The 14,943-nt window shown below is 49.0% G+C and overlaps 1 protein-coding gene across 1 annotated transcript in view; it reads right to left on the bottom strand.

The window, feature by feature from the left end:
- Positions 1 to 197: 197 nt before the first annotated feature.
- SYNE3 (spectrin repeat containing nuclear envelope family member 3) overlaps positions 198 to 14,943 on the bottom strand; it is a 100,208-nt gene continuing 85,462 nt past the window's right edge. The window contains exon 18 of the mRNA XM_032180361.2: positions 198 to 1,625. Within this exon, the coding sequence (XP_032036252.1) occupies positions 1,425 to 1,625 (201 nt within the window). The 3' untranslated portion in view covers positions 198 to 1,424. The remainder of the gene's footprint in view (positions 1,626 to 14,943) is intronic.

Raw genomic sequence — 14,943 nt, 5'->3', positions numbered from 1 at the left:
AATCCATTTGTAAAAAGTGAGCATTAAGTACTTTTTTAAAGGGGAAAATTTAGTGTTGATTTAGGAAAAACATGATCCAGTTGTAAAGCACTTAGGAACCATCCCAGATTCCCTGGCAAGGAAGGGATGAGTTTCTGGCTTCAGGAAGTCACATGGAGTCACCGCGGCCCCAGCCCAGGTGGTGCGTGGAGCCCGGCTCGCCTACACCTGGCTGGAGAGGGCCTGGTTTTGGGTGGCCTGGGCCCTAGTCCCATATGGGGATGCACATATGGGACCTTCTTGGCCCCATGGACCTGCTGTCTCCAGAGTCTTTTCTGGGAAGGGGAAGGAGAGCCCTTGAGACAGGCTGAACTCCAAAGCAGATTCTCTCACCTCTGTCCTGGACCCTCGATCCCTGGCCCCTGGCATGGCAGATGCTTCCCTTCTCACCTGCAGCTTGAGCGCTCGACGATGAAAACTCAGTCCAGGAGCGACAGAGGAAACGCATCTTTCCTGGGCACTGCCAGTGGGTGCTGCTCACGGAGTGTGCCTCACCATTCTGCATGGAAATCTTAAAAATAAAGCCTGTCTTCTTCCCTTTCTCCCTGAATGAAACACACAGAGCAGGATCTCACCACTTCATGGGGGCTCGGTGTCATCACCAGGGACAGTCCTCATAGGTCTGTGTGATCAGAAGCCGCTGAGAGCTGGGGTTAGGGCTCCCGCGTGCGATGCCTCCACGCGGCTGTGCTTTCTTAGTTGGGGGATCTGCTCTCTGCAGCTCTTCTTTTTCTCCCTTGATATCACTCTGTCACTTGTCACTGCTGTCACTGTACCTGCCTCTGGTCATTGCCATTTCTACTTCTGATACGTGGCAGCTACTCTTTGTGGTTGTTAAAACTAGACAAGCATACTTGTTCTCATTATGCATAAAGCAAGAGTCGCTGGGCGCCAAGTGAGGGTCTGTGCCGCTCTTCCGCGTTGCAGCTCAGAGGCCTTTCATTACATCCGAGTTCTGGGATTGGCTTTGGAGAAGAGGTTGCCATGAAAGTGACACGTTATTGTTCTTGCTTTCTAGGGTTGACTGCAGACCAAGTCAACAATCCCACAAAATCCCAGTGGAGGGAGACATTGCTAGGAATTTTCCCAACTCCAAATAGACCTCGTATATGAAATTATACATACTGAGCATTTACATACAGATCATATAAAAATTCTAGACATTATTCTCTAGTCACATGTAGTACACATTTAGTATAAATAGACTAAGACAACACTGTATAAAAAGTAAGTGCGTTCTGGGAACGCTGACACAGCACTGATACGGATGCAGCTCTGCAGTCTTTGGCCTGCCCCTGTTTCCAGTTTCCCTGGTGGGCATCCTCAGGAGGGGCCCTGGGACTGATGGAGGTTGGAGAAGAAAGTCACCTGTGTGCCCCAGTGGGTTAGGTGGGTGGTGGGCCATTGTAGCGCAGCATGAGCGTGAAGGAGCGGGCGAAGTTGTTGGCCAGGGTACAGCTGCGGTCCTCTTCCCTGATTGGGAGCAGGAACAGCAGGAGGAGGAACAGCAGCAGAAGCAGCTGCAGTGGGAGTGCCACACAGCACACCCTCCGGAAGAGGGAGCCCAGTCCTCGCCACCGCCGAGTCTGCGGAACCAACACAGCACAGGTGAGTGGGCTGGGGGGGGCTCTGGTGGTGGGGGCCAGGTTCAGGCGACAAGGAGGATGCCAGGAGCAGTGGTGGCACTGAACTGACTGTATGACAGTGTACGTCTCCGTGTTCTCATCTGTGAAATGGGGCTAATGTAAGTTTTGCCAGAAACAAGGTTTCTGCAGTTTTCCCAAAGCATTCAAGGCATGAAAGGAAGAATAGAAAATACAGTTGCAGGCTCTGCCATTGTGACATATATCTTTGCCTGGTGTAGCAGAGTGCTGTCTGTGAATCCTAAGGTCACTTGACTTCTCAGAACCTCAAGTTTCTCATCTACAGATGGGGCAATAATGGCACCTACATGACAGAGTTTTCGTGAGGATCCAGTGAGGCAGAGCCTGGCACGTAGTAAGTATATACTAGCTGCTGTCATGATTAGTAGGCATCCTTAATATTTCACCATCTAAATCTTCATGATCACCATCATCACCACCATCAAGTTCATCATCATCACTTTCTTCTTCCTCTTGTCTTTCTTCCTTTTTTCCTCTTTCGCCTCCCCCTCTTCCCTCTTTCTCCTCCCCCTCTTCCTTTTTCTTTTTTTTTTTTTTGAGATGGAGTCTCGCTGTGTCGCCCAGGCTGGAGTTCAGTGGCGCGATCTCAGCTCACTGCAACCTCCACCTCCCAGGTTCAAGCAATTCTCTCCCACAGCCTCCCGGGTAGCTGGGATTACAGGCGCCTGCCACCATGCCCAGCTAATTTTTTTGTATTTTTAGTAGAGATGGGGTTTCAACATGTTGGCCATGCTGGTCTTGAATCCTGCCCTCATGATTCACCCTCCTCGGCCTCCCAAAGTGCTGGGATTATAGGTGTGAGCCACTGCACCCGGCCCCTCTCTTCCTTTTCCTCCGTCTCCCCTTCCCTTTTCTCCCCCTCTTCCTCCTCCTCCTTTTATTTCATCATCAATTTCATCACCATCACTATCGCCATCAGTATCACATGAAGGTCAGTCTCACAAGTCCAAATGCCTAATGGACTTCTCTGCTACAATGTCCTTCAAAGTGGCCAAGAAAATATTTTCTAAATTCTGGAGGGACTGGCCAGGTTGTGGCTTCATGGATGTCTGACTGCCAAGGAGTGCAGGGGCAAGAGCTGGTCACTCAGAAAAGTGAGGCCCTCATGGTCAAGATGCTGCAGAGTGCAGGACGAGCCCAGCTTTTAGGATCCTAGCAGACTGGGTCCCCACCCAGACTCTGTTACTCAACAGCTATGCGACCTCGGGTAAATCAATATTAGATTCTCTGTTTCCTGCTCTGCAAAATGGGGATCAAACACCAACCTCTATTTGTTGGGCTGTGGTGAGGGCTCAAAGCAAAGGTATATTTATACCTTGATTGATAAATGTACCAGTTATTACTATTAGTACTATTAGTAATTATTTATAATAATAGTGCTAGCACTATTAGTAACTGTCAGTGACATTCATTACTATTAATATTAGTAATCATAGCACTAGTACTATTATTATAGAATATATCTGCTGGCTCCCTGAAGAACCAAGGTTTAACCTTCAGGGCACCAAAAGCCACAGTCCCGTGATGATGATAGTAATAGTGACCATGGTGATGGAGGTGATGGCAATGATGGCAGTGATGCTTGATGATGGTGGTGATGTGATAATGATCATGACGCTAATGGTGGTGGGGTGCGGGTGGGGTGATGAGAGTAAGGTGGTGATGATGGTGATAATGATCATGGTAATGGTGATAATGGTAATGATCATGGTGATGTTGGTGATGGGGATGGTGGTGACTGTGATGGTGATGGTAAGTGTGAGTGATAGTGATGATGATGGTGATGGTGATGATGATGATAGTGATGGTGGTGGTGGTCATGATGGTGAGAGTGATGGTGGTAAGGATGATGGTGATGGTGATGGTGGTGGTGATGGTGATAGTAATGATGGTGGAGGTAGAGATGGTGGTGGTGGTGGGGGTATGGTGGTAAGGATGATGGTGATGGTGATGGTAGTGGTGATGATGATGGAGGTAGAGATGGTGGTGGTGGTGATGGAGAGGGTAATGGTGGTTGGTGATGGTAGTGGTGATGATGATGGAGGTAGAGATGGTGGTGGTGGTGATGGTGATAGTGATGATGGTGGTGGTGGTGATGGTGAGGGTAATGGTGGTAAGGATGATGGCGATGGTGGTGGTGATGGTGACAGTGGTGATGGTGATAGAAGTGGAGATGGTGGTGGTGGTGATGGTGAGGGCAATGATGTTAAGGATGATGGTGATGGTGGTGGTGATGGTGGTAGTGGTGGTAGTGATGGTGAGGGTGACGATGGTGATGAAGAAGCACTGTTAAATGCAAATGTTCCTAGGAGGTTCAATCCTGGGCAGTTCTGTCTCTCTACCTCTCCTCTCTGAGTCAACTCATGTATTCCCCTGCTCCAAGTATCTCCTCCAGATGATAACACTTAACCCTGTGCCTCCAGCCTCAAATGTGTTCACTCACCAAAGTCCTTAGACACTGATTTTATAAAACAGTCTGCTTATAACAATGAATAAGTACTCTTGGCTGCATGTATTTCAGCAGTGACTTCGGGAGTGGAGGGTAGGGGTGGGTGACACATTGTTTAAGCAGCTGAATGAGTGTGAGTTCACAGAGAAGGTGGCTCTTCCCATAGCTGCTGGGCTGGGTGGAGCCAAATCTCTGACCCATGAGACCCACCCAGGGAGAGAGAAAAGGGGCAAGACAATGAGCTGTAGGGCCACCCAGCCTGGGTTTCCACTGCAACTAACAACCTGTAATTAAGTTTCTCCCAAATGGAGGGTCTGCTTACAAGTGTCCTTTTTTATTTGCCCCTCCATTCTCAGAGCTAACATTTTGCTTATTCAAGAGAGGGGTTGTGCCTTGGCCATGATCCTCTGGAGAAAACATCTTTGAAGGTCCAAAAAGTGTTTACACATACAAGTGTTGACAAGGGATGGTCTTCTCAAAGGATTCCTGCTGCCTGCCCATTGCCTGTTTACTTAGAGCTCACATCCTCACTTAGAGGGCCCTGGATTCCAAAATGCTCTTAAAAATAAGACACCTTTCAATATGTTTCTCAAATGCTTAGAAAAAAAAATCACACACACACACACAGACACACACACACAGACACACAATCTTCTAAGAAGCCAACAAGAAAAATGACAACCTCGGCTCTTCCAAAGAGAGAAGGGGCTTCCTCAGGAAGTTATAAGCTCCCCATCTGATATGGTTTGGTTTTGTCCCCACCCAAATCTCATCTTGAATTATAGTTCCTATAATTCCCATGTGTTATGGGGGGACGCAGTGGGAGATAATTGAATCATGGGGGCAGTTTCTCCCATACTGTTCTCATGGTACTGAATAAGTCTCGCAAGATCTGATGGTTTTATAAGGCGCTTCCCCTTTCACTTGGCTCCCATTCTCTCTTGTCTGCTGCCATGTAAGACGTGCCTTTCTTCTTCTGCCATAATTGTGAGGCCTCCCCAGCCATGTGGAACTGTGAGTTCATTAAACCTCTTTTTCTTTATAAATTACCCAGTCTCAGGTATGTCTTTATAAGCAGCATGAAAACGGACTAATACATCATCCCTGAGGGTAGTGAAGCAGGGATCGATGAGCCCATGGGGGTGGGGAGGGAGTATACGTTGTGTAGAGGAGTTAACATACCCAACAGAGGCTCTGACCAAGAGTCCTCCAAGGTCTTACATGATGAATCTGAGACTCCAGATTTCTGAGGATCACAGGCTAGAGTTCATCACAGTCCATGAGATCTAATATTCTACCATTGGTGAAATGGGATGTGGGGGAAATATAAGGTTTGGAGTCTTGGGTTCTAACCCTGACTCTACCATTTCCTAGTTGTGTGATCTAGGGCATGTCACTTAGCCTCTCAGAGCCTCAGTTTCTTCTCTGTTGGGAGAGAGTGATACTTGCCTACCAATGTAGGAAGGATAAATGAGGCCATGCATGCTATGCATAAAGTGCACAGTAGGCACCCAATAAAGGCTCACTTCCTTTCTCCTCTGGCTGATGGGTGTGGGGCAGAGAGGCAGCTCCTGCAAGCCCCACAAGCTTCCCCTCCACCAGGGATGCAGGGATTAGGCACCATCATCACCTCCAGTCCCATCAGGGAAGAAAGCCCTGCCCTCCTTAAATGCCATCTCTCAGCTCCTTAAAGACCCTCACGTCCTATTGCCACAGGGCCTTTGCACAGTCTGTCCCTTGGGTCTGGAATGCTCATTGCCCTTCTTTCTCCACTCCACCTGGTTAGCGCTGACTGATCACTCTAATCTCACCCTGAGTCACTTCCTCCAGGAGGCCTTCTCTGGCCTTACACATCCTCAGGGCACCCTTTCTCTGGATCACTGATTAAGATCTGTGCTGCCCTTAACTCCTCGGAGGCAGGGTCCACATTAGTCTTATACTTTACTGTATCCTCAGCAGTGCTCAGTAAATATTTGCTGAATGAATGAAACCATGAATATAAGGCTCCTTCCCTCCCTGCACCTCTGGCCATCAGCTTCTCCCTCAATACATCAGAGGCCACCCCTGAGACAGGGCCACCTGCTGTCTGTGAGCTGTTCTCACTGTGCCCACAGTTCACCAGGATGTCTGGGCTCCACTTGTTAGTGAACTCACTATACACACCCCCAAAGGTCCTGAGCTCCGCTCTTCATCTCACTTAGGGGGCTCCTGGGCACCTTGAACATCTCTGTGAGGCCGACTTTCCTATGCCCATTTTCCAGAGGAAGAAACTGAGTCTGGGAGAGTACCCAGTCCAAGGTCACACAGATAGGCTCAGCTCTCCAGTGTCACTCCAGAACCCAGGCTCTTCCTACTAACCCACGTGGCATTTCTCACAAGAAACAGCAATTACAACGAGAACAAAAGTCTCTGGGGCCTCTGTTGTTCAACCTGGATCTGTGGAGGGTGGGTGTGCTCTGACCTGGGGCCCGGAGAGAGGAAGTCACACTCCATCACCGCTGAGGCTAAGGGTCTTACCCGGGACCTGGCCAGGTCTCAGTACCCACCACAAAGATGCTTCCAGGCAGGCACCAAGCACGGGACGGTGGGAGGAGGCCCACTGAGCCAGCTGCTCTCTGGCATGGAGGGTGCGCCTGCCCCATTGCCTCTCATGAAACCCTCACTTAGCCTCTGAAGGCCCCTCTGAGCACTGCTGAGCCCCTGCTGGCTTCCTCCTCCTGGGTGTCCCCAAGACTCCCAGGAAGGGGGTGTGGTCAGAACCACTGTCTTGCTCTGGCAGCGCCAGCAGGTCTTAGGGCAGCCCTGGTTTCCCAGACTGGGCCCTGCCACTTCTGACTTGGATGTTGTCTTCACTAAGTTCTGGGCACCAGAAGCACTGAATTACAGCCCTGCATTCGCTCCCTGTAAGAGCTCAGAGGCTCTGGGAATTTCCCACACGTGGACACGATGGCAGTGGCTGGGCAAGGGGCTGGGTTGTCTTGCCTCCTCACTGGGGTGGCTCTGCGTGGATGTCAGGCCACAGAGATGTATTTTTTCAGTTGATTTTGGAGAAGGAGGGGGATGGGACGATCCGAGCTGGCCTGTGGTTTAGCTAATAGGTGAGAAGTGCCCATGGATGTAATGATGGAGTGATATTGTCATTACTCAAGCAAGGACGGAGCCTCATCCAGGAGCAGATGTATGACCATAGGCTTCCTCTCCTCCCCCCACTTCCCTTCTGCACCTTTCCTTATCTGCCATCCCCCTGTGAGCAGGCTGTGCTCCTAGGATGGAGACCAAGGTCAGCGAGGGTCTAGGTTGACCCAGAGGCACCTAGTTTGGGAAACTGGGTGATCATGATGCTTTTTGCTGATAGGGGCATGGGAATTTGATGGGGATGGGGATTTGATGGGGATGGGGATTTGATGGGGATTTGATGGGGATGGGGATTTGATGGGGATGGGGATTTGATGGGGATGGAGATTTGATGGGGATGGGGATTTGATGGGGATGAGGATTTGATGGCGACAAGGATTTGATGGGGATGGGGATTTGATGGAGATGGGGATTTGATGGGCGTGGGAGGTCAGCTTTAGATATGATGAGTAGGAGGTGCCTGCGGGACCCCCAAGGAAACATCTAGTGGGCAGTTGAGGTTTTAGGACTGAGGCTAGAAGGAGAGACCTGCGTTAGAGATGAAGCAAGAGCTCACGCAGTCTGAAGACAGTGCATAACCACAGGCATGGAAGGAGGTGCCAGGGAGAGTCACCTACGAGATGGTGCAGAAAGCCACAGGTGTGGGAGGAGATGCCAAGGGGAGAATGACCCAAGAGACAGTGCATAAACCAGAGGCCTGGAAGGAGATGCCAGGGAGAGCCACCCACCAGATGGTGCATGAACCACAGAGGAGATGCCAGGGAGAGCCACCCACCAGATGGTGCATGAACCACAGGCATGGGAGGAGATGCCAGGGAGAGTTACCCACGAGATAGTGTGCAAACCACAGGCGTGGAAGGAGGTGCAAGGGAGAGTGACCCAGGACAGGGACAGGTCCTGGAGAACCTGAGGATGCCACCCATGAAGAAAGAGGCATTGTATTTCTAGTGCCTCTACCCAGCCCCTACAGGTCACTTATCCATTACGAAAGCAATGGTAGCAACTTCACAGGGAGAAGCCTCCCTAAGGGCAGCCACTCTTAACTGATGATCAGAGTGAGCACAGCCCACGTGCGACATGCTCACACCATGTGTCTCCTGATAAGAGGCACAAGTAAACGACAGCACTGCGCTGTGACATTCCTGCCAGGAACCTGCCACCAAATCCAATCACAAGGAAACAGCAGGGAAACCCAAACTGGGGGATATTCTACAAACTGTCCAGCCTGTACTCAAAAAGGTCAAGGTCAAGAAGAATTAAGAAAAACTGAGGAACTGGGCCAGATTGGAGGAAAACAGAGATGTGACAATAAATGCAATGTGTCATCTTGGATTGGATCTTGGACTGAGAAAAAAATCTACCAGTAAGACTGTCTAAGTGGTACATCCAGACAATGGAATATAATTCAGCAGTCAAAAGAAATGAGGTATTGGCCTGGTGCAGTGGCTCACGCCTGTAATCCCAGCACTTTGAAAGGCCAAGGCAGGTGGATCACTTGAGGTCAGGAGTTTGAGACCAGCCTGGCCAACATGGTGAAACCCCATCTCTACTAAAAGTACAAAAAAAAAAAAAAAATTAGCCTGGCGTGGTGGTGGGCACCTGTAATTCCAGCTACTCGGGAGGCTGGGGCAGGAGAATCGCTTGAACCTGGGAGATGGAGTTTGCAATGAGCAGAGATTGCACCACTGCACTCCAGCATGGGCAACAGGTGAGACTCCATCTCAAAAAAAGAAAAAAAAAAAGAAGAAAAGAAAAAGAAAAAAGAAATGAGCTATCAAGCCACAAAGACACTGAGGAACCTTAAATGCATGTTGACAGGTAAAAGAAGTCAATCTGAAAGGCTGCATGGTGTATGAATCCAGCCATAGGACGTCCTAGAAAAGGCAAACCATGGAGACAGCAGAAAGATGTGTGGTTGCCAGGACCTGGGGAGAGGTGGGGAGGGATGAGTAGGTGGAGCACAGGGGATTTTCAGGGCAGTGAAATTCTTCTGCATCATACTTTAGTGGTGGCTACTGGTCATTAGACCTTTGTCCACACCCATAGGTTGTACAACACCAAGAGTGTGCGCTCAGGCAAGCTGTGGACTGAGTTAATGACAATATATCAACTGGTTCATCAGCCTTAGCAAATGGACCACACTAATGCAAGATGTTAATTAATGGGGAAGATGGAGGAGGTTGGGATGAGAGGAGGTCTATGGGAATACTTTGTACATTCTGCTCAATTTTTCTATAAACCGAAAACTGCTCAAAAACGAAAAGTCTATAAATTCAAAAGAGACTATTGAGACAGCTTAAAATTTTAAAATATGGACTGTGGATTAAATAACAGTATGTCATCAACATTGAGTGTTATCAACACTGACTTAGATAGCTGGCAAACAATAAAACAAAGAGAGAGGTATCAGGATAGAGGCAGCTGGAAGAGGAGACCGTGGTCATGAACCCCAGTGCCCCAGGGCCAAGTGGGATGAGGACAGCAGTTCACTGGTCTTAATGAAGAAGTAGCTACTGGGGACCTCACTGGGGTAAATTTCAGAGGAGTTGTAGGGTGGAAGGTGAGTGACAGAAAGACGAAGAAATAGAGCACGTGTAGAGAATGCTTCTCTGGATCTCAGTAGTCAAGGACTAGTTTCAAATACTTCATGACCAAAGTTTTAGCACCAACTTGTTCACAAATCATCAAAGACTGATTGCTTCTGGGCTCTGTAGATGGATGGAGTGGCGAGGCATGGGATGACACAGAGCATGGTTTGAAGCCTGTCCCTGGCTCTCCCTTTTAGAGGTCATAGACTGCATGGCCCTAGCAAAGCCCAGGACTTTGGTTGTGACCAGGGAAGAAGCAGATTTGACCTGCCCCCAGAGTTCCACGGTAAGTCACAGGGGTAAAAAATCAACCTATGTTGCCTCTCCCAACTCCCATCCCACGTGTGAGAGAAGGGGCTAAGGGGCCCTGAAACCATTTCCTCCCACTATAAAAGGAGAAGGCAGTTGTGAATGTTAAAGACCAAGCACACGTGTGCCCAGCACAGTGCCTGACACACAAGAGGGATTTTTGCAAAGAAAAAATCATAATTTTTGTGGGCAGCAAGCCACCCAGGTGCCAAGGGAAGAGACCAAGGGCACGAGCTGTTCCAGTATAATAAAATATATACAATAAGAATAGTTATACTAGATACAGATCTTAGATATGATTACATATGAATATCATTAATCATTAGTTTGTAGCAATTACTCTTTATTCTAATATTATAATAATCCTCATTCTATAATCACAACCTAGGAAAAACCAGGCCATACAGAGATAGGAGCTGAGGGGACATAGTGAGAAGTGACCAGAAGATAAAGAATATGAGCCTTCTGTTATGCCCATAGAGGACGACCACAGGGCTCCTTGGTCTAGCGGTAACGCCAGCATCTGGAAAGACGCCCATTGCCAAGCGGACCGTGGTCTAGCGGTGGTGTCAGTGCCAAGGGAAAACACCTGCCACTTAGCAGACTGGGAAAGGGAGTCTCCCTTTCCCCGGGGGAGTTTAGAGAAGACTCTACTCCTCCACCTCTTGTGGAGGGATGTCAGGCCCGCCTGCAGTTATCCAGAGACCTGTCTCCCTGTGATGCTGTGTTTCAGCGGTCATGCTCCTGGTCCACTTTCATGTTCCATCCTGTACACCTGGCTCTGCCTTCTAGATAGCAGTAGCAAATTAGTGAAAGTACTAAAAGTCTCTGATATGCAGAAATAATGGCATAAGCTGTCCTCTCTCTCTCTCTCTCTCTCTGCCTTGGCTGCCAGGCAGGGAAGGGCCCCCTGTCCAGTGGACACGTGACTCACATGACCTTGTCAATCACTGGAGATGACTCACACTCCTTACCCTGCCCCTTTTGCCTTGTATCCAATAAATAACAGCGCAGCCTGGCATTCAGGTCTACTACCGGTCTCCGTGTCTTGGTGGTAGTGGTCCCCGGGCCCAGTTGTCTTTTCTTCTATCTCTTTGTCTTGTGTCTTTATTTCTACAGTCTCTTGTCTCTGCACATAGGGAGAAAAACCCACCGACCCTGTGGGGCTGGTCCCTACAAATTTTGAGAGAAAGTTATGATCTAACACGGAATATTCACGGAGATTTGGTGTTACAGTAGCTCATTCAATCTAAGACGCTGATTATAAAGTGCACCATTATTTTACAAACCACTAAGAAAGGAAAGAACAGCAACCAAGATGGTGCATCTGATTGGAAAGCCCACATCAGTATGGGGGACCAAGGAAGCTGCACCTTCAGTGTAAGGAGAAATGAGAAATAAACCCAGCTCACAGAAAGAGGAGGCAAGGAAATTCCAGGTCTTCTCTTGGCAGTGGGTGAAGGGTAAGAAATCAAAACTCCTCCTTAAGAGTTTGAACCACAGGCTGGAGCTCCCCAAGGTTGGCGGTCTCGGTTTACACAATCAGTGTGGTCCAAAGGAAACCCAAATAGAACACAACCCGCAAGCAGACATTTTAATTTAAAGGAATCTCAGGTTGGGGGTGACGGGCAGTAAACCTAAATCTTCACTGGAAGAACTACATTGTAATAAGACACTCGAATTCCAGAGATGTGAAAATGTGAAAAATTATGAGTCTTAAAACCTATGAAACACAGTCAAATAAAATGCTACTCTCAGGTCACACAACATCTGGGTCTATATTCCAAGAGCCCACATATGAAATGGATGGGAGATGCCTGCTCTCTGTTTCTGCAAACTAGCTCTGCCCTATTTCACCCTGGCTCACAGAACCTTTGGCCAGTCCATCCCCAACTAAAAGTTTGTCTCAGGTAGGGCTATACCGCTTCTCTGGGCCAATGCAAGGAATACAATTTAGTTGACTCACAGCACAACTGCAACTCGAAAAGCAATTACATTTCACATGTCTAAATGCTGCAGGCAAACACAACTGTGGCAGTGAGTTGGCAAGTGTGTAGGCAGCTGCAAATTTAATAAATCTTAATTATTCTGTTTATACAAACAAGCAGGCTGAAGCCACTGACGTAGCTGGGGCTTTCAATGACTTGGGGCATGGAGGGAGGAAAAAAAGTGTGGAGAACCAACTGCTCGTAAATAATTAGCTTTGGGGTAAGTTTTTTTTCCCCCTTTCCCCTTAGACCAAAAATAATATGTGGAATGTTTTTAAGTTGGCAAGATTACAGCCTCTGAAAACAGCACCTACTTGCTACCTGCCAGGCCTGTGAATGTGCATACGTGCATGCGTGCACATAACCACACAGGCATACGCCACACCCCAACCCGCGAAGAATCACGCACACACCAAAGCGAAGGGAGGATTTCCCCCTCAGATGTGTCATTGCTCACTTCGCTCTCAGAAAGAAAAGGAGGACGGTGTCTGCAGAAGTCTCCCAGGTCCCCATTCACACAGCACTTGAGAACCTACTATGTGCCATTGTTACAATAAGAACTTTGCTACCAGGAGCTGAGTGGACTCGCATTTGAGTTTGGAAGACTGCGGTTAAATGACTCACTGAAGGTCATACACACTAATGGGGGAGCCTGGGTTTGAACCCAGAGTGTAAAGTGGTGGTTCTCACAGTGTGGTCCCCGAGCCCCCAGCAGCAGCACCACCTGAGATCGTGTTAGAAATGCAGGTTCATGGGCCACCCTAAAACTAATGAATCGAAAACTCCAGAGGTGGGGTCCAGCAATCTATGTTTTATCAAGCTGTCCTATAAATGAGCCACAGACGGTCTGCCTGTATTGGCCCCCACGTTGTTTACTTCTTCACAGTGGGCTGAGATCCATTAGCTCAAAAGGCAGCAAGCACCAAAGTCAAATTTTTACACATCCAATTGTTTTAAACATAGCCCAAGTAAGCAGATTCTTTAGTCATTTAGGGCTTTCCTGCTTTGCATACCCCACCAAGCTGTGCCCAATGTCTTCTGGTCATAGGTAAGATACACCTCAGGGCTACATGGATCCCAAGTGGTGTGACCTTCAGAGCTCTCTGACCCAGAGATTCCCACTGTGCTACTGCTACTGGGCAGCATCAGCTGGACGCGTGTGCTCTGGCCCCATCCCCCTCTCTCCACCCAGGCAGGATGTACAGTCTACAGGACAGGTCACTGCTTCTCTGTTCACTGATGTATCTCAGTGCCTAAAACAGAGCTTGGCACAGTCAGAACTAAGGAAGGAAGGAGGGAAGGAAGGAGGGAAGGAAGGAGGGAAGGAAGGAAGGAAGGAGGGAGGAAGGGAAGGAAGGAGGGAGGAAGGGAAGGAGGAAGGAAGGAGGGAGGAAGGGAAGGAAGGAGGGAGGAAGGGAAGGAAGGAGGGAGGGAGGGAGTGAAGGAAGGAAGGTAGGAGGGAAAGAAGGAGGGAAAGAAGGAAGGAAGGAAGGAGGGAGGGAGTGAAGGAAGGAAGGAAGGAAGGTAGGAGGGAAAGAAGGAAGGGAGGGAGGGAGGGTAGAGACAGCAAGGAACACTATGGCTGTGAACATATCACAGTAACACATTAATTACAGGTTGTAGGAACCTGAGCCTGCGCTGGAGGGCTGGTGTCAGCCAGCAAATGTCACTACTCAAAAACATTTAGTGAGCACTTACTATGTGCTAGGCACCATGGCTAGACACCAGGGGCCCCAGATTTGACACCCGCATGGATCCTGGCCTGGGGGCTGCGTAGGTGGGGGCTTCCAACCAGAGAGAGGCTTAAAGTGCAGGAGCTAGAGTCGGTCTGGACACCAGGTCCTAGGTCCCCACCAGGACCCACCAGGCCAGCCTGTGTAGAGCACCTGTCCTTTCCTGATGATTTTCCCTTTCTCATGAGAAGTCTGTTTGTTATTCTAAACTGGGGGGTGTTGGGGGCAGGGCTTAAGTGATCAGAAGCATTTCTACTTTCATATACAACAGTTCACATGATCTTCAAAATAAGTTCATGAAGTAAATAAGGTTGCCATTAAGAGTTCCATTTTAGGCTGGGTGCAGTGGCTCACGCCTGTAATCCCAGCACTTTGGGAGGCCAAGGAGGGTGGATCACCTGAGGTCAGGAGTTTGAGACCAGCCTGGGCCAACATGGTGAAACCCCGTCTCTACTGAAAATACAAAAATTAGCCGGGCGTGGTGGCACATGCCTGTAATCCCAGCTACTCGGGAGGCTGAGGCAGGAAAATTGCTTGAATCCGGGAGGCAGAGGTTGCAGTGAGCTGAGATTGTGCCATTGCACTCCAGCCTGGGTGACAGGAGACTCTGTCTCAAAGGAAAAAAAAAAAAAAAAGCTCCATTTTATAGATGGGGAAAGTGAGTCCCAAGGGGCCAAACAACTCCCTCGAAGCCACAAAGCCAGTTGGTATCGGGCCCAGAGCCCAGCCTTGATTTTGTGACTGCCCTGCCCAGTCCATTGGTCACCCACCCTCCTATAGATGTTATTTATGACACCAGCCAGAGGCCAAGAAGAAATCACAGATTTCTAGGAAATGCAGATTCCAAAGAATGAGAGATGTCAAGGAACTCAGAGCTCCTTGGATCAGAGCATGCCGGAGGAGGCTCGTGTCATTACGGGCCAGTGCCTAGCAGGACAACACAGCATTCGTTCCCTTGGAAACGGTGGCACTAGGAGACACCAATTTACACTTGGCTTTTCCAGAAATGGGGAGACACTCCAGGCCCCAGGGAAGTCT

Source organism: Hylobates moloch, unplaced genomic scaffold (genome assembly GCF_009828535.3).
Source record: "Hylobates moloch isolate HMO894 unplaced genomic scaffold, HMol_V3 SCAFFOLD_16, whole genome shotgun sequence".
Lineage (NCBI taxonomy): Eukaryota > Metazoa > Chordata > Mammalia > Primates > Hylobatidae > Hylobates > Hylobates moloch.
The sequence above is the reverse complement of the archived record's forward strand: the minus strand, read 5'-3'. Positions and strand labels throughout refer to the sequence as shown.